This window comes from Solea solea, chromosome 16, assembly GCF_958295425.1.
Source record: "Solea solea chromosome 16, fSolSol10.1, whole genome shotgun sequence".
In the NCBI taxonomy this organism is placed as follows: Eukaryota; Metazoa; Chordata; class Actinopteri; order Pleuronectiformes; family Soleidae; genus Solea; species Solea solea.
In genome coordinates, this window is record NC_081149.1 from 21463207 (window position 1) to 21487042 (window position 23836).

Sequence of the window (23836 nt, forward strand, 5' to 3'; positions counted from 1 at the left end):
TAACAGTTACCTAGCAACAAGATATATTATGTCAAATACCAAAGAGGAGAAGGTTCTGACGCAGCGGTGAAATGCTGCAGAGTGTATTATTTATAGTGTCGGTACACACCATAAAAGGACTGTTTCAGTAAATGTGAGAAAAGGATCAGTTCAATTATTTAAATGAATCCTGTTCTTGCACCTGATCTAATGAAAGGAAGACGGTTTTGACTGGTGTTTGACTCATAATGCACGAGTCTATATCAAACTGTATACAGCATAAACAGTACTGTGCAGCAATGCTATAATGACCATACAGTATCATTACATACAGCACACATGAATGCAGTTTAGTTTTGTACACAGTTTTAAAAGAACACAGGGTTTTTTTTTACATGCTAATATGTCCTTGGGCGAGACGCCGTATGAGAGTGTGAGTGAATGGATGAATGGGTGAAACTGTAGTGTACAGAGTGGTAATCAAGACTAGAAAAGCTCTATATGAATACAGACCATTTACCATTTAAACAATAACACGAGCCTGACTCTCGTAAAAACCCTAATGTTCCTGGTAAAACCCGTGTTTGTCCGACTATTTCATGTCAGATCAATGGTGCAGCCAGTTTATTCACAATTACACTGTAATTAACAGCCTGCAAATACGGTTCATGTTTTAAGTTGAGTAAATGTTACTCTTTGGCTTGTGTCTCTCAGTGAAATGAGTCTCTGGGGAGGAGGACAATTCTGGGACAATTCTTTGTGAAATGTGAAATTCGGGTTGCATTTATAAACTGTAGTTGCATATCTTACATACGTAATACATAATAATAATAATAATAATACATTTATTTGTTGGTCATGACACTCAAAGTCACCTTACACACAAATGCAAACATAAAAATAGAATAAACTATCATAATAAAAGACAATTTACTTTTTAATTCACAGCACAACACGTTCATTACAATCGCGACTGTATTCTTTTTTTTACTGTATTCACAAATAATGTACAGTGCACACGTCCTTCGAGTGATTCTTTTCTTTTATTTGCACAGTTTTAAAAAAAAATGAAATAGAAAATGAGGAGATAAACGATATACAGTGCTGAGGCAGAGAGCCACGGTGACTTATTTTTATACCGCCGTATAATAAATGTTAGAATTGTATATGAATCAACAAATGAATAATACCAGGATGTGTATAATAAAAAAAGCAATAGCAGGCATATTACTATAAAGATACATGTGCCAAATATTGTCAATAAATGATGTGTTTACACAGCACAATAAAACCATATATAAAGACTGGATAAATGGTTTTTTTAAACACTTTTTATTGTTTTATAAAAGAACATGATGATCTGCATGAATCAGAAATGACTTGAAATAACTTTTAAACTGTTGAGCTGTGTGGATCTTACCAACAACACGACGTATGTGAAGAACACTGACGTTTTCTTCACATGTGCAGCACGAATTATCTTCTCATCACTTACCGACAGCCATTAGCAACCTGAAGCGGCATGAACTGCGTTTGCAAATGCATTTTTTTAAAAAAAAACATTACTCTCAAATCAAATCATTTCAAATTAAACACGTTTAAAAATGACACAGTTTCTGTCATGGTTCTCTCTAGTGCCGGATGATTCAGAGTTCACAGAGCACACGTGTGCAGACAGGGTGACAGGTGTGCCGTCACCACGACGACGAATAATGACACCAAATAGTTTCAGACACACACACACACACACACACAGAGGAGGGAGAGAGAGAGATTCACGGTGATGCACAGTGGGACAGATGGAGTGACAGGACAGCAACAAGTGGGAGAACACTGCTATGGCAAAAGATGGGAGGTGAAAATGAAGTGCTGAGGATTAAAGGGTTAAAGAGAAGAGGGTAGAAAGATGGTTGCCTCAGCAACAGCAGCCAGCATTTTCTCTCTCACACTTTTTTTTTTAATCAATCCCTCTTGCATGCACACACACACACACACACACACACATTCACACTTACTGTACATCCACGTACACATGTTGTCATCTCTTCCCCTCGCCCTCCTCCATCTCCTCTGTGGCACAGAGATACAGTTATGGAATGGTATATTAACGCACCGCTGTTCCTAGAATAGAATCCTTCAAAGGAATGATGTGTTTGTCTGATGCTGTGGTGGCTGCTGTGAAGCACACATTGTACACTGAGATATCAGGTGTTTCACAAAGACTTCCACCAGTGAGTCACGTCATATTAAACACTGTCCTGGTCCAGGATTATTATTATTATTACTTCTATTACTCTGCCTTTAGCGTGCATTTAAAATGTGCTCATAGTCATAGCTTTACAGAGATTAAACTCGTTTTCTCGTCACAATTTTGCAGCATGTTTTATTACCTGCATGTTTTTTCTCTCGTGCTGAGATCAAATTAAATGTGAAATTAAATGTTCATTCACCGTCAGGTCAGTTCAGGTGATTGTAGGTTACGATGTGCTGTCAACTCTTCTCTCCAGTTTAATATTAAGAGGAACAACTGGTGACAACCCTCCTGGATTACAGCGGGCTTTACTGTACATGTGTGGACCTACAGTACATTCAATGCAGTTGCCTGATTCTTTGCCTGGAATGAACTGCAGGAAGATTTCAAACTTCAAAGCTTGGTCTCACTGGATGTTTTGAGGAGAATGCTGACGACGACCTGGAGGCAGAGACTATGGTTTTATGATTCTGTAGAGTTTCTATGATATTTGATTATTGAATGTTTTTGTATAGTATATAAATGGCTGCTGACTGTTTGTCTGTAACCTTGTTACTGTCTTGGCCAGGACACACTTGAAAAGGAGATGTTTAATCTCAATGAAGGAGCCATAAATGAAGGTATTGCATATTTTTTTAATTGCTTACGGAATGCTGGACTTGGGATTGGCACATGGGCGATGGGTGTGTGGCGATAAATGATTGCTCTCTGTCACGACGTATGACGGGCGTGCACGGTGGAGCGATATCTTTTGTTGACATCAATGTGTATTTACCATGTTTCCATGTGTTATTTCCCTCATTGTTAGCACGAACGCAAACATTCACAAAGAGTGAGACTGAGAATCACGTGCGTCTGTGTGTGCGTCATCAGAAAGCTCCAAAGCAGAAAGTGCTTAGCCTAAAGCGGTTTGATTTTGAAATTATTAAACATCGACCGGCCGCTATATTAGTCAACAAAAGTTATTTGGAGCGTGGACCAGACTGAAAGCACAAAGCAGCGCCCACAGAACATTTAAGAAGTGAATTTTACTGCTCAATAAACGCAGTTATTTAGCAGTTTGACAGGATAACCCTGTGACACAGCAAACAAATAATTTGACTATTGCCTCTGTTCACAAAGAGCAAACATCAGAATAACAACAACAAAAATGTGACACAATGCAGCTTTAACAAGCAGATAGTTACAGAAAAGTACAGGCCTTCTAAATAATAATAATAACACAGGGAGGAATGAAAAGGAAAAGTCTAAAGTCAAAAAGTTAAAAACCCCGTTTCAACTTTGAAATTAAACAAAATATGCAAATAAAACAGTAAAACACAACACAGGGTGGAATAAAAAGGAGCTCGTACTATTTTATCCCTTAAATAAAAAATATCTATATACAGTATGTCAAATAGCTGCTCTGTGCTGTGACTTTATTTACTTATAGGCTTCTCCTGCAACACATGTATTCATTCATCACAACATGTATTGTTAAACAATCTAAGCATCATGTTGCATTTGTTGCAGGCTGCATACAAGCAGTCATTCAGAGACTCCTGTTGTGTATCAACCTGCTCAGTCTTCCCGACTAAGCCCTGTCATGCGTGTGTCTCTGCTTGGCGCAGAGGGAGAAGATGGAGAGTCTAAGTTCACCGTCCGATCACATGAGGAGCATGTGAACGTGTGAGTGACGTGTGTGTGTGTCCTCTGCATGCATGACACTGTGTATGCGGGCCATGTTGTACACGTATGTGACACGTGTGTGTGTGTGTGTGTGATGTCACAGTATATGTACATTCTGTATTGTGTGCACATCTCGTGTGTGACATATTACTAGAGAGGGAGAGAGAGGGGGAGGGGTGAGGACCCCCAAGGAAGAGTGGAGTAATAAAGCACTGGGGCCCGCCATGAGTCACAAGGACAGAACAGAGCTGATGATGGTACCATCAAATTTAATGGGCTGAAGGTAAGAGGCTGGGTGAGAGTGGGAGTGGGAGTGGGAGAGGAGAGGACTGGAGGAGCTGCTGAGGGGGAGGCGGGCTGGGATAACATGAGCTGTAGAGGCAAAGCAAAGGGGCCACTCTGCACCAGGGAAATGACTCTGCTCCATTTCACATTCCACTGTACATCTGATTTGAATTATGATCACAATATGTGCCTGAGAATCTTGGCACCGGGCTTCTCCTGTCCCACTCACCGTGATCCACCTCTCCATCTAACCCTTGGATCAGCACGTTACCTGGCTCTCCAGCTTTGCACACTTTCATCCCTGCTGTTTTGGATGCTGATGCCGAAGCCTATAGCCAGCCTCTCCTCCTCCACCTCCTCCTCCTCTTCCCCTCTGCCTCTTTTGCACTCTCCTGCCCTCCCTCCATCCCTCCCGGTATCCGTAGTGATTGGAGGCAGGGTTCTGAGGTTGCTAGGAGACAAGCAGAGTGTGGCAGCAGGCCTTGGTATTAGACAAAGTTGTATATGAGAGTGGTGAGGGACATTAGGAGAGAGTGCTCCCTGCTGGCAGCTACTGGACATGTCTACCAGAATAAAAAGAAAACGTCTCATCTTTGGTGAACAAGCAAAAGGATCACACAGAGGTGAGTGTCTATGTGTTTGTCTCCTAGAAGGACAGAGCCATTGAGAGTTGGATTGTTGATGTTTTTTTGGGTGTGTTTTGTGTTTTTAGTGAAACGCAAATATGTCCCTTTGAGGAAAAACACATCTTTATATCTTTATCTAAGACCACTCTACGCTACTGATTCACTGGCTTTTGTACATCTTTACATTTTTTTTTGTCAGCCACAGTTAAGGTCACAGATTTAGAGATGATCTGGTTCTTTGATCTGGACGAGTTTCACTGCGACTGGGACGTCACACCTATGACAATCAAAGTTCATCATCTCATTTCTCCATGCAGCCAGAAATATCTTTTCAAAGCTGATTGGACACTTCATGTCGACTGGACACTGATATCGATATTTGAAGGACACTCCAGATGAAGAAGGATAACAGATAAAAGTGAGATAGTAGCACAGCATAACTTTAAAAAGCAGACACTTCAAAGGGACTGGTGCTATTTGGGACGACAAAATAGGGCTGTTTGTCGTGTTGTAATGCCAGGGCAGATTCTGAGCATCTGATCACAGCTCTGTGTTTGTTGTATGACTCTGACTCCCTGTGGTCATCATGGAAACTGCAAATCACAGCTTTTTCACCAGCATCTCATTGGCTGTTGCTACAGGAACAGAATGCTGCAGCATACTAATATTGTCGAGGCTAGGATTTCATCTTTTTACCTACTGTATGTGTCATTATTTGCATTATTTGCACCAATCACAACTTTAACAGTGTGAATTTATGGTCATAATATGAGGCTTAAGGTCAACCTTCAGTGAAAATCATGTCATCATGTCCATATTGGGATTTTTCTATGAAATATAAACAAAATAGCAATCGCTGCCATGAAACCAGTGACAATCTTAAAAAGTGGATTTTGTCCCTCATCATCATACATACATATGTCTCTCTATGAGCTTCTGTTAAAATGTCCATCACTTCTGTATTTCACATTCTTTATTTCTGTTTTTGTGGAGTTTTTCCTCACTCGATGTGAGGGTCTAAGGACAGAGGGTCTAAGGACAGAGGGTCTAAGGACAGATGGTGTCACTTGCTTGTACAGACTGTTAAGCCCAAATTGTCTTTGTGATTTTGGGCTATAGGAATAACATTTCTTACAGCAAGCACAGACTGCTGCGATGTCCCCTGTAGCCACTTGACTATAGATTTAGCCCGTAGCGATTATTGCAATCCAAAGTCAAAACACTGCCGATCGTTGGTTGCCCAAGTTTCTGGAACATGGAAACACAGAGCTGCACTTGCATGTACATAACCGTCTCTCTGTCTGTTGTACTTGTATAAACACTGAACCTGTTTGATTCATTTTCATGTGAAAGCTACATACGGGCAATGAAAGTGAAGGTGTGTCTGCTGTGTAAAAACCTTATGTACGTTCAATGTCCACCAGCAACATGTATGAGAGACAGAGAGTTTTCTGTTTACCTCTCTATCTATCCTCTGTCCTCTGGTTGAGACATTTTTGAGAGGGATATTGAGGCTTTTTAGCGTTTCTGCCCCATAGCTGCAGCCTGGTGTGTTTGACTCCAACATACCGTTGTTATCATGTTTCCTCAGCATCTGAGGACATAACATTGACATTTTATGGCTTCATAAAATTGATTTTTTTTCTTTTATTCCACCTTTAAATGTCACATTCTTTCTTTAAAATGTTATCCAGCCATCAGCTCTCAGAATGGATTTATTACAGCTTTTTATATTCACAGGCATCATCAGTGATATAACGAGTCCTCCAGCCTCACACCTTCACATAGAAGCGACTCTAAAGAATGGATCGTATCCACAGAGAGCAGCGGCAACACATTGCTGCCTCTTATCCACCCTTTCTCTGTCGGTGCACTCAGGTTATAAAATAATATTTCCACGATCCACGTGAGTTTTAATTGGCCCATTCACTTGTCTGAGTGACACGCATATAGCGCCGCCACAGTCTCGGACCTTTAGAAAAATAAGAATCAGCTCGCCCGCAGACACATTGAACACGTTACAAATGAATTCAATGTAAATGTTTGTACTGGTGCAAAATGTCCTCTTCAGTTCTGGCATGTCAAGGACACATGGAGAGAGCTTACTTATTCACTCTCAGTGCTGAGTGCAGACACGTTTTCAGAGATCTGGAGAGGTAGACGTGTCAAAAATAAAAACACTCTGTGCTTTCTCATACACTAGTTTGTATAATATTCACTATTTTTGTTGGTAAATATGAAGGTGTTTTATATATAAAGTAGCTGACACACTGCCCCCCTGCCCCACACACACACATTTATTCAAGGATGTAAGGATGTGTATTTTTTTATTCCTGCAAGCTGATCGTAGCCTACAGCGACATCAACCATGACACACTGCACTGTGGTCTAAAGATCTTTCCTTTAATTTAACAAGATGAGGAAAAACAAACAAACATGGGTTCAGTCTAGTTGTCTGCACATAAGATGATATAATATTACTTGTATAAACACAGAATTCTTAACCTCTCATACATTTACTGCTTCATTTTTGAATTCTCAGCATCCGTCTCTCACTGAGAAGAAAAGATAGATGCAAACTATGCAATCAGAGGTTACATGTTTGTGAGGTAAAGGAAGTGCTAATTGGAATCACAACAGGAGCCAGTGGCTGTTTGATTGTGTGCGTGGGTCTATAATGGATTGTGTGTGCATGTCACAAAGACGTGGAGGACATTGAAAAAAAAAAAAAAAACGGCCGCTCTCTCAACAGCTGTGGACTTTGAGCCTCGTCCGTAGAAGATTTTGTGACCTTGTCTGTGATAGAGAGCAGTCTGTGTGTATCCCAGCAGGCGTTCCTGTTGATTGGACAAGCCTGGCTGGCTGACTTGCTGGCCCAGAGTATCATTGCCTTTTATCTCACCTCTCAGCTCTTTCACTTCAACTCGGTTGCAATAACAGGTACACAACCACTTGCGTGTGCTTCGTGCTGCAGCGGCACACAAGAACGTCGGTATGAAATTACACATGAAAAAGCAAGTGTAGACACGTAGCCTAAAAATTATCCACAGTTAAGGCTCTGTGATGCAGTTGCTATGGCAACTATGATAGAAATAGACGTATCTGCTCAGGAATGAAATGTATTGAACTGTTGTTTAGCGACTGAGAGCGATTTTACTGTGGTGATTGACAGCTAAAGTAAGAGACTGCATACAGATGTGCGTGTGTGCTTGTTTGCTGACACAGTGAGTGTGTGTGTCTTTGTATCTGCGTGTGTGTGTGTATGTGAGAGAGACACACTGCAGTGCATTAAAAGTGTAGTTCCATGGATGGGGGCATAGGGCACATCATTATGATGATAGGAGAGTGGGAGTGGGTCTGCGCCACATTCCCTGGCCCCATGTGAAAGCAGATAAGCTTTAGCACAGATGAACACAATACATTTTAATGGGAAAAGGATTTCTGTTTGTAGCACCTCTATTGTTGTTGTGGTCATGATGATGTTGTGAGCGTGGCGTGTCAAACATTAACCAATGGCTGTATATTAGTGGAATGGTTTCAGTGGCCTCTCTTGTGTGGGTTTCAGCATTAAACCTCTGCTTCTAATGCTGTAATACCTATTTAGACACAAATTGCCCTTTATCTTTGTTGGACTTATTCATTTCTGACATAAGCTACAATTGCATTCAGCCCTGTCTCCTCTCCATATTGCCTTTTTTTACCCTCCATCAGTCTGCTCTTAGTCACTTTCACTTCAGATGAAATAAGAACAAAGGAGATGTGTCCAAACGCCCAGACATTCCAAAAAAAAAAAAAAAAAAAAAAAAAACCTTTTGTAATTTTAGCCTATCTTAGATTTTTGGGAGAAATATAGGTGAATAGAAAAAAATCTGTGAAATAGCAAAAGCTTTCAGAGAGGGAGGGGAGATGGCGGGATGTGATGGAGAGAGATGAGGGAGGGGGTGCAGGAATATGAGTGTGTATGCATTTTCAAGGCGGTCTTTCTGTTGCAAGAAAAACACACACACACACACACACACACACACAGTAGTCTAACAGGAAAACGAAGAGGTCGAGCTCCTGATGAAGACATGCAAATGCAATTTAGTAACGGAAAGTGACGCCCGAGGTCTTCGTGTGTTAGTGGACGCTCGCGTGATCGTGGAGATGCGTGTAATTTTAGTTGGAGAAAGGTGGAGGAATCACCTCAGCTGTGTGTGAAAGAGGGGGAGAGAGAGAGCGAGAGAAAGGGAGAGGGGGGACAGAGGGGAGGGGGCGGGGGTGTATGGACCTCACTGACTACGGGACCCACAGGCTCCCCGATTGTGCTCCGCTCTCATCATTTTTGGAGGTGAGGACAAAAGAAAAGAGGGGGGATCGGAAGAAAGGCCCGGGATCTGAGTGTCGTGACGGCCCCCCGACTTCGCCGCCGCTGGTCGGGGTTGTCTGGACTCAAACTGGGTGAGGGAGAAGGCGGCGGAGCAGTCGACTCGAGACTGGGGTTTCCTGCCACAGCAGCGGGATTGTCACAAAACAGCCTTTCACTCTCCGAGGGGCCTTGTATTGCTGCGTTTTCAGGTATGCACTCACCAGTGTGTTAGCTAGCCCATCTGTCTCTCACCTACTCTGCCTCTCGCTGGCAAACATTTGCTGCGTGTATTCAAGGAAAATGTCAGGCTGCGTAATGATAATTGTCTGATGCGGAGTCTTTCTAGTATGTGCGTTATTTATGCTAGCTATCCCATTAACTGAGAGTCCCTGTGGCTGTGTATGAGGGGGGGGAACATCTGCACCTAATCACCTCTCTTTTGTAGCTAACCGCTGCTCGGCTGCCCCGTGTCTTTAGCCCGAGCTGTCGCCTCATGCACGTCCTCAATTCCGTGTTATACTCAAGTACCAGCGAATAAGATGGCTCGCTAAAAATGCTAACTGGCGTTCGTAGCTTAGCTAGCTGCCAACACATGCAACTAGCTGGCACATTCAATTTGCAGTGAGGTATTCTTGCTAGCGCTAAAGCTGCGAAAGCTAAGACATGCAGCTCCAAAGAGCTAACTATAATGCGTATACCTCGCTATTGGCTAATGTGGCTGCTAAAGCTATTGTACAGAAGCCAGTGTTGTGTTAATGACAGTCTGACACGATTAGACAAATGAAACGCAGCCTGCGTTTTTATCACTATCTGATAAAACGTTGCGTATGCCCCACTCAATTAGGCAGCCATGCAGCTGATTGACTCTCAGACAGACTGCATCGAGTCAGATTTCATTAATGCTGCTGCACTGTTGTGTGTGTGTGTGTTGTTAATGCTGCTGCTTGGTCCGTGCACAGTGAGCTGCTGTGATTAATTAGTAATCAGGCTATGGATTAATCAGCGGGGGGAGATGAATACTCTCCTCCCAACTTTTATTGCTGATTTGACCCTTCAGTGTGACACTGTGACATAGATCTGTGTGATAATGCGGTTTGTTTGTTGTTACCAGGCGTCTTAGCTACACCTTCACGTCAATGCTACATAAACTCACAGTTAATGAAAATTAATAACAGTTTGGCTGATAGTTAGAATGGCTCAGATACAAAGTTCACTGACCTTTACAATTTTTTTATTGATTTACTCTTTTTTTGCATGTCAGATGTTATTGTGATTGGGTTTTGTAAGTCTGGACAGTAAAAAACACATCAAATTGTATATTTATTTTCAAACCAGATTCAAACCACATTTGGAGAAGGTGATTTAAATCAGATTTCCACAGATAAATCTCAGTCTGAACACTGTGGCTGCTCAAATGGGATTTCAAATTGTCTTTTGTGTGACACATGACAATGTCAAAACGGGTGAGAAAAGTACTCGGAGTATTGTGCTGCAGAGCACAGCAAAGCTGGTTGTGACTTTAGGACAGAACATTGCAATATTATATTGTTGTTCTTCTGCACTATGACTTGACAGGGCAGTTGTTTGGAGAGTGTGTTGATGCACCTCCATTTTTCTTGTGTTAATATTTGAAAGCTGCACCACTAACATGGCCATGCCTATGTTGTTACCAAAGCAACCCATGCAGATTGGTTTGTAATATCTGGACTCAGAAAACCAATTTGGTCACTTGTAATTCAGATTGCTTGTTTTAATTTGAACAACACTGTGATTTGCCTGCATACTGTCTTCTTGTCAATACACTACTAAAAAACGAAAAGGATTAATTATAATAATAAGAATTATAAGCCATGAGGCTCAGGTTGAGTCTACACTTACAAGTAAAGTCACTCTAATTTGTTGGGTAATTAACCATTTTACAGTGTGCTTGAAACAAACAATAGAACCTTGTGTCACACGTGGTAACTATGTGTTCTGACTCCATAAAAGTGGCATCATCCCTTTTTAAGTTTCACCCCTAATAATTAAAGGCCGTTAAAACAAGTTAAATACCCTGACGTTGAAGGCGTTTTAGTGTCCTTGTAAAGACGTGGGCGATGCAGGGCCTCTGTCTTGGCTCCACAAGTCTGTTTGTTTACATGTGTCTGTGACTTTGTCTCATGCTGCTTTGTTGTTAATGTTGTGTTGTTGCCAACCCACTTTTCTCTCCATCAGCTCTGTTTGTTATCTGCCAGCAGAGACAGCTTAGGCATGTAAAAGCGCCAGCCACAGTAAAGGCTGTACCCTCAGTGCATATTAAAACAGGAGTGTTGAGATGACACTACCAGCCTTTTATATAGTGAACTGAGGAGCTGAGTGGATAGTATGTGCCACAAGGAATGTTAACATGGATCTGTAAATTTGTGACAGACCTGTGGATTATTTTGGTGCACCATTTAAGATAATCCACTGAATTGTAAATACCGATGTAATTGGTAATCCTTAGATCCTTGTTTTTATTTTGCCACGAGTGCAGCTTCTGCAGTTTTGAAATTAAATGTAGGTCTAAGCAAAGGCTCAAATCTAATTTCATCAATATAGTTTGAACCTGCATTGGTAATTGTGTCACATCTACCACAAAACTGAATTAAATTGATGAATAAAGAGTAACCTGAACGATTAAATATCAAACTGTCTCCAGAATGAATTTTAGGAGTATTATGTGACCACTCATTTATTTTGTATTTAATTACAACAACAGTACTTTGGCACAAGAGATAGTAAACAACTGTGTCTCATGTTCATTATTTTATGCTAACACTTTTGATTTATCTTTTGTATTTGCAGAGTTTCAAGTCATCTGGTCAGGAAATCCTGGAAAACGAACATATCCACATGGAAATACTGAGAAGAAACAGAAAATTGGAGCTTGAACTGACTGAACTTGAAGTGGAATAAATGGATTACCCTCCTTTAAGAAAATTGTTGCCATGGAACTAGGTAGAATTAAATTATGGTTTACAGAAAAAAACTAAGATAAGATGGCTGTGTGCTGAAGATTCGATACAGGAGAGCACCAAGAAGAATCTGAATGCCGACTTGAGGAAAGAACAATTATTTAAACAGGGACCAAAGACCTCTGCAGTCCAAATGAATGCATGCAGCAGCAGCTAAAAGAAAACAGCATTTGAAAAGGAATGAACAAGAAAGAGGACGTCTCTAAAAGCATTACACTCAGCATCCACAAGTAAATGAGAATATCAATGGAGTGTTTGCCTCCGGAAGTGTTAAGTAAGGGGCTGGGTTCAGAACTCTTGATTCTGTTAATGCAGTTTTTGTCTCTCAGTGGTGTGAGTCAGGTCAAACATTTTGAGGAATTGAAGGACTACTGTTACGGAACACAGTCTCAATGGTTTTGAGATTTTTTTGTTGTTGTTCAAAATGCTATTGGATTATGAGTCTTTTTAATCCAAACATAGATGTGCTTGCTTGAGCTGCTATTTCAGCAGAGCATATACGTGTAAAGACATTCACTGTTGAACATCTCGTATGGTGGTGTGCCTGCTCAGTGCCAAACCGATTTAGCTTTGTGGGATGACTTCACACTTCTAATTTTCTACATATCTGCAGTAGGAACTTGCTTCACTACTTATTCTTTCACTAGTTTTGTTTTTTGAGACCCAGCTATAAGAAAACAATTTTAACAACCATCACACTGAGTTATGCCATTTGGCTTTTTTATATATTGCGAAAAATCATTATCTGATTTAAGTTTTTCACAACTTTCTGCTACAAAAGCATGATTACAACATATGTGATATCTGCTGCAGCTCTTTGGAGGATCTCAAAAGCATTTTCTTGTTTTACTGCCAGGTCATAGAGTCTCTTTGTCATTTATGGTTACTACCATAAGCCTTCCAGCTCCTGATCAGAAACATTCCCCGATTTAGACAGTTTTTTTGACAGAGATTTCACTTTTTAATCCAGACTTCGGGGGGAAAAAAAATGCAGAATTTTCCTAACAGTCCAGCTCCCACATCTCTACCCCATGGGTTCAGTGGGAGGGGCGGAGGGGGGGCTCCATATCCCCCTCAGCCAGCAGACCCCCAGATCTCCCCACGGATAACAGATGATTATGCAGGGATGCAACAACAGAGTCTGCACAGAGGCCACCACCACCCCAGTCAAGCCAGCCACATGCTTTCTTACACTGCTAGAAACAGAGGACCCATAGAGGCACCACCGACACAGGGTAACATTCACAGTGGTAATAGCAACAACCCTTACAGAAAGGACGCTGTGGATTATTATTTTTCAATGGGTGGAAAGGACAGGCACAGAAGGGGAGGTATGGGTTACGGGGCTGGCTTTGGGTACCCCAATATTGATGGACATATACCTCACCACTACCGGCATGCTGGATCTGGCTCTGCTCCATCGTCTGCCCTGATGTCTCCGTATCCAGTAGAGTATGGCTCTAGTAGTGTTTCAGGTGGAGCTGCTGGTGCTGGAGCCTTTTCGCCTTCTCATCAGTACAACATGAGTCAGAACCCTGCAATGCAGTCAGTGCCAGGTTCTCAAATGCAGCACCGTCAGCATGGGCAAAACTTCCCAACTGTCCACCATGGTCAGCAGCATAGGACCTATCCCCACTCTGGGCACAGAATGACCCTACCTTATCCACACTACTCCCCACAGAGTGGAGCATCCTCGGGGTCATCAGGAATGTACAGCCCCCCACCACAGAGATATCTTGATGGGGCTGCTAGCACTGGATTTGATTCCAAAGTCAACAGTTCTCCCAGTCTCAACTCCAGTTCAAACTCTGTCTCCAGTTCACTTGCTGCTAACAATGTGGGGCCAATGGAGAATGTACAACAGAGTTACCATGCTTCAAATTATCCTGGATATTCCCCACAGACACATTCTCTTCATAAGCAGGCCACACTACAGCACCGCAACGCACAGCACAATTTAGGGGTAGGATATGACAATTCTCTCAAAATGCAGCACCAGGGCCCTTCTCCAGGGTCTCTGTACACTAAACATCATCAAGCCTCCAATCAAAGTATACCTCAAGCAGCCTCTCAAGAAATAGCCAAATCCCCAATGCACCCCAATGCTCAACAAACCCAAATCAACCAAAACTTTAGCCCAATATCAAACCCCTCTCCAGCTGCCTCAGCAGTGCATTCTCCCAGCTGTAGCTCCTCTCCGTCCCCTTTGATGAGTGTTTCAGAGGCACATGGAAACCCCTCAGGTCATGGTCCTTCACATCCTCCGACATCAAACCCCCGTAGCAGCCATGGTCATGGCAGATTACTGCAGACGATGCCTCAGTTGAGTCCCACACCCAACTCAAATAGCAGCATCAGTAGTTGTGGAAGCAGTGGCAGTCATAAAGCTCACAGCATGAATTCAGTAGGAGGGAGCAGTCTCCCTCCAACAGGCCGCAACAAAATGGGTCTAGGTGCAGGAATGGGAACCCGAGAAGAAGTTTATTCATCTTCTCCTCTTGATAAAATCCAGGATGCAGGCCTGAATAGTCTCAATGCCTTGAGCTCACAAGTAGCCAATTTACCAAACACAATTCAGCATATGCTCCTCACGGACACAGTGCTTTCACAGAAGAAAAAAGATGGCGCACTGATGCAACAGGCAATACATGGCATGTCCCTTTCACAGCCAAGAAGTCGAAATGCAAGTGCAGCCTCAAGTACTAGCACAGTCAAAGATGGAAGTGCAGTGGGCAGTGCTGATGGTGCCAGCTTGGATGCTGGTGCTGATGAGGACTCCACATTGGTGTCAGTTGGAGGCTCATTAGGTACCAAGATGGAGCGTGAAGAACAATTTTCTGAGGGTGAACACGGCAGAGTGAGGCAGATAAGTGGTGCAAGCAGTGGATCTGAAGCAGCTGGTTATCATCACAGTCAAAACCACCCTCACACTGAAAACGCATCCAATGTTAAAACAGCCAACTCAGATGCACTATCAAAAGAAACAAGTGTTTCCGAAGCAAAAACTAATGAAGCTCATGAGCCTTGTTCTTTATCATCTCCATCCTTTGGAGGTCAGTCATCAGAGACTGGTCCGATTTCACATTCAACTCCAGCCGTTTCATCCCCTTTATCCACCTCCTCCAGTGTTCCTCCTCTCCAGCCAAACTGTGTCCCAGAGCCTGGGTTAAAGTATAATGACAACAGAGGTGGCCACAGGATGGCAACAGAGGTTAAAAATGAAGTAATCAAAAATGAAAGTGAGTGCCCTGTTGAAAAAGCAGAGAAAGGCAGAAGCCAGATGCGGCAACATACAGAAGTCAATACTCAAAATTGTCAGGAGAAAGAAAATAAGTTGGTCACTTCATCTAGATTACACAATAATGAGAGGGAGGACAAGCAGACATCTGAAGAACAGCAAAGTGCGAGTGGTGTTGGTGTCATTGTTTCAGCTCGATCTGAGGGGAGTCATGCTGAAAAAAGTAAGCACCCTCAAGACAACATTAATGAAGAGAAACAGTCACACTCTTATTTAAGAGAGTCAAACAGTCATAATGGAGAGGAAGGAATAGATTTGAGTCTTTATTCCTCCGACCACCAGAAATCGAACTTTGGACGGTCTCAAAATCCTCCTCAGTCTGGACCTCATAAATATGGCTACCCAGAATCAACATATGGCTCAGATTTGTCAATGAAGAAGAGAGGGAGGACTGGTGGTGCGACTGTAATGGAATCAAATTCCAGATACTTGGGGTATCAACAGTCACAAACCGCTTATGGCCCTGTGCATTCAAAAGATAGTGGTTCTGTAGCAGAGGCTTTGGTAAAGAGAGGGCAAGGGGCAGGGGGTAAAGTTCATGAGGACAGTTCACAAATGCAACAGTTTCCCAGTCTGTTACAAGAGGTTCTTCAAGGTTATAATTTAGATAGACGTTATAGCAGACCAGAGCAGGCCTTTCCTGCTCATCTCCAAGTTCAGCAACAGTTTCAAACCAGACACCCATATGGTATGCCTGAAAATATGAGGATGCAAAGTGGATTAACTGAAGCTTCCGGTCATTCTGCCCAAATGGGCAGCTCTGCAAAGCCCTCGCATCCAAACCTGAGACATGGAAGTGAGCCTGAGTTCATCACCACAGAACCTCAGGTTTTAGTTAAGTCGGAAGTGTCAAATGCTGACAAACCTGATGTGGGTGTGTCCCAGAGTCATTTGCCACAGGCTACAGAGTCTCAGCAACCCCCAACCAAACATATAAACTTAGCTGACTATTCTCTGCCACAGAGAAAAGTGTTATCTAATGCGTCTACTCCGTCGTCTGCTGTTCAGCAGCTTCTTTTGCAAGAGCCAGAGCCACTCATGGGTAGCACTGGTCAAACGGAGTCTCAAAAATCATCAGCCTCTATATTAGCCTCATCAGAGCGACGCTCTGTTATCTGTGATGTATCGCCAAACCGACGCAGCACACCGGAAAGGGACCGAGAATGCGACAGAGAGAGAGAGCGGGAGAAAAGTCAGAGTGGCGCCTCTGTGATTCAACAGCCATTTTCCTCTCCAACAGCAGCCAGTGATCTGAGTAAAAAAGATACAGGAGAGAAACAAGTGAAAATGGAAATGATATCAAAAGAGATTGACCAAGACACTGTAAATTTACAAACTGATCATCATGGCAGTGGTGGAGCTAATGACGTTGATATGGAGTATCATCCCAGGTCTGTTCATCCATCTGTTGTAATGAACGCTGACCCCTATAGGCGAGGAAATGTAGACATGCCCCCCTTGCCTTCTCATCCTATGAGCTCTAATCCTTTATCTTCACCTTCAAGGCACCAGTCCTATCTTCACACTGTTGATTTATCAACTGGCAGTGGCAGCAGTTTTCCTGGATATCGATATGGAGATACAAGAGATGGTAATATAATTCCACGCAGTAGCCCGCATTTCCCCCCTCACCATCCATACCACAACGTATCTCACCAGGCTCAAGCCACAAATAAGCTTCAAATGTATCCTCACCCTCGTGGTCTCCCTCATCACTCACATGAGATGAGTGACTGGGTAAAAGCAATGAACAGGCCATCCAAGGATATGATGATGCAGCCCGTCTCTCCAGGAAGACACAAGGCCAGCCAATCAGAGCAGAGACAGAGGATGATCTCCCAAACTGAAATTCCCGGTGAACAGCACTCAACCAAAACATCACTGCATCATCAAAGCCCTTACTTTGATATGAAAATGTGGGAGTCAACTCACCCAGGAAGAGAAGCTCCGAGAATAATAGAAAGAGACTCCTACTTCAGAACACAGCCCCCACCACCTCCCCCTCCTCCTGCTCCAGTAGCTTCACAAGGCCCTGCTCCTTCACAAGGCCCTGCTCCTTCACAAATGATTCACGGCCAAAATGCTGCTGAACCTGAGGGTGCCCGAGGATCCACAGAGGAAACCAAACATCTCTGTCCTCCTCCCCCAATCAGTTCCGTCAAGCCTCCTGCTGACATGAACTCTACTGTGCCACAGGTGCGTCAGACAAAAGCAGGAGGTTCTGGAGACACAAATCCACTAATACTCAGAAGGAGAGTTCGTTCTTTTATCTCTCCTATTCCTGCCAAAAGGCAGCTGCAGGATGCATCTCAGCAAAGGGCTACCACAAACTCGCATCACTCGCCTGGGGCTCAGACTGAGGTCAGCCATCACAGTGAAGAGGACTCTACCAGTTCAGATATTCCCTGTCCCAGGCTGTCTTCCCCCATGCATGGAGACAATACATATTCACAAGCTTTATCTCCATCAAGCAGTAATTCCAAGGTTTTGCCTCCCAGGAAAGGACGAGGCTTGAAACTAGAGGCAATAGTGCAGAAAATCACCCCAAATAATAAAAAGCCACCAGGTCATGCTGATGATGATTCAAATCATTATTCTGGTTTCTCTCACCTAGAAATACCACCTTTTAATGATTCACAGGACCAAGACATTGCACATTACCCCCGAGTTGCAGGAGGGAATGATGGTTACATGGATGAAAGTCATTCATTGAGCAACATGATTCCCTTCAGAGGAGTTGATGAGACTGGACCTTTACCTCCGTCTGCTTACCCATGTGATCCCCATCAGACATCCCAAACCCTCAAACAAGACTTTGACTTTGGATTAGGTGCCGCTGTGGCATCAGCATCTGATGACAAGGAGGACTTTGCTTTGCTTGGACCTTTACCCCCTCCTCCTCCTGTTCCTCGACCAGTCCAGGGTTCCCCTCCTCCATCCTCTTCAGCCTTGTCAGATATTCAGCATTTCACAAACACTTATCAGCAGCTTGAGACAAGAAGGGGAGAGCAGTCTGCTGCTAACCTTCTCCGACAGAAACTTCAAGAATCTGGCATGGGATTTGATGACTATCCTGGAAGTGACTACTATGGAACCACCCCACCCCACCACAGCCAGGCTCAAGGACACATGCTGAACAGACATCAGATGTCCTCTGGGAGGTCCAGTCTGTCTCCACAAGATTCAAAATCCTCTGACAGTCTTGTGCCTAAAGGCTATTTCCCATCTGGTAAGAAAAAGGGCAGGCCTGTAGGGAGCGTGAATAAACAAAAACGAGCCCAGAACCAAGCCCAGGCACTGTCTCCAGCCCAGAATCAAGCCCAGACACAGAACACAACTTCTATGAGTCTTAGTCCAGCCCCACTCACTCCAGCCACTGCTCCAACTCCACAGATGGTGCGTTCTACCAGCAACTCACCAGCACCTTCATTGGCTCCACTGACAGATGATAAAATCCCTCCCTTGCTGGCTCCACCCATTTTAACCCAGGTTGTGAAAGTGGACATTGAGAGTGAGGACACACAGCCAGAGACTGAGGTCAAACCTATACGACGAAGACGCAGAGGTGTCAAAGATGAAGATGAGCCACTAGAAGCAAGAGGGCGTCAGAGAAGGAGAAGAAGAGGGACAACAGCAGTGGCAATATCGGTGGCTAAAGATGACCCAGATACACCACTGGCGGGAGGTAGCAGTCTTGGCCAAAACAGAGGTTTCTTGGATCCAAGTAGAAAAGGCTTGTTTGTTCCCCACATACATGTGGAAAAAAAAGTACCAGAAATTGGGGAGGTGTGCACCATTGTAAATGCTGAAGAGGAGAAAATGAAAGGAGAGCGTAGTGCAGTAGGGGGGAAAGCAGGCGCAAGTGGAATTGAGTCCCTCCTGACCTCAGCTTTTTCCTCTCAGTTATCAAGGAGAGACAGAGAATCTGAGCAAAGGAGCACAGATGAGGTGGAAACTACACTTCAGTCAGGAAAAGCACTTCCTTCATCCGACTATGTTGTTTCAGGGCCTGTAATTACAGAGACCAATCACTCTGGCCGCCTGCTTTGTTGCCTGTGTCAGAAATGGGCAAATTACAAACACCTTGGAGATCTCTATGGGCCCTTCTATCCAGCTGAATATGCAGCAAAGCTCCCCAAGAACCAGCCTCAGGTCAGACAGTGTCAAGCACCCACAGGCACAATTAAAATGGGACCAAGTTCAGAAACCAACTCAAACACTCTGAGCTCTGTCCAAGATTCACAACCACAAGAGGTTCAATTTAACAAGCCTTCAACTGAGAGTGACTATGCAGTCAGCCTCGATTCAAACATAACATCACTTAGCACTCCAGTTCGAACAGCTTCCCCAGGTGGAAGAGAGGATATAATGATGCACGTGGCTGGCAATCTCAGTCATACCACCTCCTCCTCTTCCTCCTCCTCCTCCTCTTTCTCCTCCATTGCAACCACCACCACCAGTAAAGCAACATCTCTTACCTGGGACATGAATCTACTAGATATACGACCCATTCCTGAGCTTAAGAGAGAGCCAGACCATGAGACTGACCAACAGGAGTTGCAAAAGCAGCTGCAGACGCCTACAGATGAAGCTCAACAACGACCTCAACACAGAAAGCTGACCTCGCATCCCCGCTTCAAGAGAAGGCACAAATCCAGTGACGATTCTCCCAGGATGGTGCCATCCAACAGCAAAGCGTCTCTGCCCTTCCAGCCCCCTCCTCCGGCCCTGGACTCTCTGGGACCCTTGGCACAACTCGCTCAGCTTCCGCAGATGCCCCTGGACCCAGAGGAGCTGTGGGTCCACGAAGGATGTATCGTGTGGACCAGTGGAGTGTACCTTGTCAATGGGAGGCTGTATGGCCTACAGGAGGCACTAGATGGCGCCAGGGAAACAGTGAGTGTTTATTATTTACAGCTTCTCATTTCTGCTCTTGATTTTAATAGCTTGAAATGCAGACTGTGGGTTCATGTTTCAGACAGTGGTTTAAAATAAAGAGTTAATTATGATTTTCCTAGGCCCTCAGCTCTCCTTCACACTGTCATACAGTTTCTTCTCTCCCATTCTGACTCTTCATTCTCAGAGCTGCTCGTACTGTGAGATGGTCGGCTCGACACTGGGCTGTTACAGTAAAGGCTGCACACTTCGATATCACTACTTGTGTGCTATTGAAGCAGGTGAGTGAACTACAAACACTATAAAATGTGATCTGGTGCAGATTAATGGTGTGAGTGTACAGTATTTAGAGTTTCTTTCTGTCCCTCAGATTGCTCTCTGAATGAAGATAACTTCTCACTGCGGTGTCCGAAGCACAAGGTAAAGAAGGAGAGGTTGGTTTCCATACTGTTTCTTGTGAAATTTAATTTTGTGTGAGTTGAAAATGCTTTTTTTTGTTTTCACCACCTAATCACAGATGAAGCCACTTTAATTTCTATCAAACATGGTTTAGTAACCCAGCAATATTCTCTCTCACAGTCTACCCAGAGCATCCGGACCGCCAAGTCAGTGTACCTGGAGCAGTCAGAGAGAGGCTGAGAGAAATGAAGAGGAGGAACAGATGCAGGAGTCTGGGAGCTGTAAGTTTACACTCAGCTGTACACTTTGGTGTGGATTGGAATAGCACTTTATTAAATGAAGTATTTCATCTCGCAATAACAAGACAAATGTGATACATTTTGTTTTGTGTGCAATTTTACGTAGGACTGTGTATTTCTATTCATGGTAACAGACTTTTGTGATGTCTTTTCATGATGTCATCCACTTTGCTGTCTCTGCTATAACGTCCGAGGCCATACCTCTACGAAACGGGAAGCAAATATTTGGTACTTCTAGTTAGACAGTGTGCTGTGTTTTATTTCTATTTTATCATTATCTATTTTAATCACAACAACTATATGCCCAAACAATTCCCATGAACCCATGCTGTTTCCTAACATCATCAAACTAGGACTTTTGTTACTATTCTCATTGTGAGACCCCAAGTGGCTGAAAGTACATACTGTGTGTTTAGTTTGTTTATTATATTCTTCTCTGTTCCCCACATACTAAATTCTGGAATGGAAAACATCTCTTTCCTAGTTGAATTGTAGCCATTTTTTCATCCAGTTCTTCATTGCAAACCCGTCCTCAACAGCCAGCTTGTTCAGTTACCAGAAATATGTTTTCCATTAATTGGTTGCAGAAAATGGACAATAATTTGTTGACATGTGGCTGCTTCTTTTTTTTTTTTTCGTTTTTACTTTTCAGACTAAAGTAAACTGTAGTGGTGTGTTTGTTGGGCTGCTTCTCACACTTAAGTAGATAAACTTGATCCTGTCCTCACACTTTTTTTCAGTCTAATTAAGATTACAGCAGATTACAGTTAAAGTTTTCAGTACATGTCATTTAGCCTTTCCTTTAAATGACACAGATGACTAATAGACGCAGGTTGTTTTTATTTATTATCCACACTAAAGAAACGGTTGAATATGTGGATTGTGTGAATTGTATGTTGATGTTGATGCTTCCCTGTTTTTGTGTTTCTTGCCCTAAGGCTATTTTGGACAGTGGAATACTGAGAATCCTGATGCAGCTCCACACATGTAAGGACAGGACTGGCATCTGTGATGGACAACAACAAAAGGGAATGTACAATTTCTCCACACAAATCAGCATTATTTACATTTAAGACAATGGCCGAAAATGAACTTTTTCTTTTTCTTTTTTTGGAGAAAATAATTGCTCTGAAAAACAAACAAAAAAAGAAGAAAAACATGAACATGCAACACAGGAAGAGCTACAAGAAAATAAAAAAACAACTACAAAGGTCAAAGTGGAATAAAATGAGATGTCACGACTGATGGAGGAACTAAAGGAACGTTAAAACAACAAAGGAAGCAAACTCTCTAGGCTTACTTTGATTTTCCTGAGACACCATCAAAGTGTTAAACACTTGTTTATCATCGTCTGTATTATTGTTTACCTTTTTTTCTTTGTTTTTTTTAAGAAAAAGTGTTTTTTCCACATTTTTTTCTTTTGTTTGCTTTGAAGATGCATATTGGGAGCAAGCTGGGCGTCGTGCCCAGAAAAAGACGAGGCGAGAATGTTGTATCCTCTCTCGCGTGTAGTATTTTATCTTATGATATAAGGATGGTCACAATTATTCTTTTAATCCTCATTATTATTTTGTATCCTCCTTTTGTATTTACTCAGCAAAATGAAACGGATGTATTTTACTTTAGTTAATCAGCACATGAATCGGATTATTTCTTTTTTTTATTTTCTTCCCATTTCTGGAGAGGAAGGAGCCAGAGTGGTGTTGTTTGGATTGTCAGGGTGGAGTTTGCCACAAAGACATTATTGCCTTGGAGAACGGACATCTGTTGCCTTTCAAAAGTCACGTGTATGTGTGAGAAGTGCGTCTGTGTGTGCTCGTGTGCAAGCGAGAGAAAATGAAAAATGCCAATATCTGAGTCTTTGATTCCATTTTGGTCCTTTTTGAAAAGTGTTCTTATTTTTCATCACTTGGGATTTTTACGGTACAGATAGTATTCATGAAAAATCAGATGGACAGTCTTATTTTTCAAGTACAAAATGTTTGTAATGTACAAAGAGAAGGACAGCCTTGTAAGAAGAGGAGATAACACTATGGACGAATGCGCGTCTGCCGTCTTTATCTGTGCCGAACAGAGAAAGAAGACGGACGGGACGCTGGAGAGTTTCCGGTGTAGTGGAGCCGTGTACTGGGTGCACGAGTGTGAATGTTCTGCGTAGGAAGTTGCATTTGACTGTCGGTCCCTCAGACAGTGATGAAACATTTTTTTTGATCTGAAAACCGGAGAGAAAGTGTCGATACAAGAGTCTGTGATCGGCCAACTGCACTGGCCAGTGGGCGGAGATTCTAACCAAGTACTTTTGAATGGTTCCATTTGTAAGTGACACAGCAGCGGGTGTGATCGGGAGATGCAAAATCCATTCAAAAGAAGCATTGCCATAAAATTTAAAAGTGAGTCATACATGGTGTTGTCTTTATCATTTTTTTATTGTTATTCTTGTAAAAAAAGAAAAACTGAGAAGAAAAGTTACACTATCAAAACCATGCTGTATTAGAAACCTGTCAATATGTATATGAATTATGAATACACATCAAAAATGCTTCAACTATGCTCCTTTTTCTTATTTCTGAAACATTTTTGTACGACGTGTTTCCACAGTTTCTCTTTTGACTTTTGGAAAGAAAAAAAAAACTTTATCATGTTCATGGTCAGTGGAGTTTCAATCTCCCTCTTTTTAGTATGAACAGAGTTTAACACTATTCTGCATTTTCACACTGTCTGAATGCATTCTCTTGAATTTAAAAGCCATTGGAGCAGGTCAAGGATTCCATGTTTCTGTCAGTACACATTT

General features: G+C 42.8%; 1 protein-coding gene across 2 annotated transcripts; it reads left to right on the forward strand.

Annotated features, from left to right (window-relative positions):
- Positions 1-9052: 9052 nt before the first annotated feature.
- Positions 9053-23590, forward strand: tcf20 (transcription factor 20). Of its 2 annotated transcripts, none has more exons than XM_058653358.1 (6): positions 9053-9366; positions 11984-20347; positions 20535-20628; positions 20718-20781; positions 20927-21027; positions 21984-23590. In XM_058653358.1, the coding sequence occupies exons 2-6, from the start codon at positions 13142-13144 to the stop codon at positions 22034-22036; spliced, it is 7518 nt and encodes a 2505-aa protein (XP_058509341.1). In that variant the 5' UTR covers positions 9053-9366; positions 11984-13141; the 3' UTR covers positions 22037-23590. The 2 variants fall into 2 exon arrangements, with proteins under 2 accessions (XP_058509341.1, XP_058509342.1); XM_058653359.1 differs by having other exon boundaries at positions 20718-20767.
- The last annotated feature ends 246 nt before the right edge of the window (positions 23591-23836 follow it).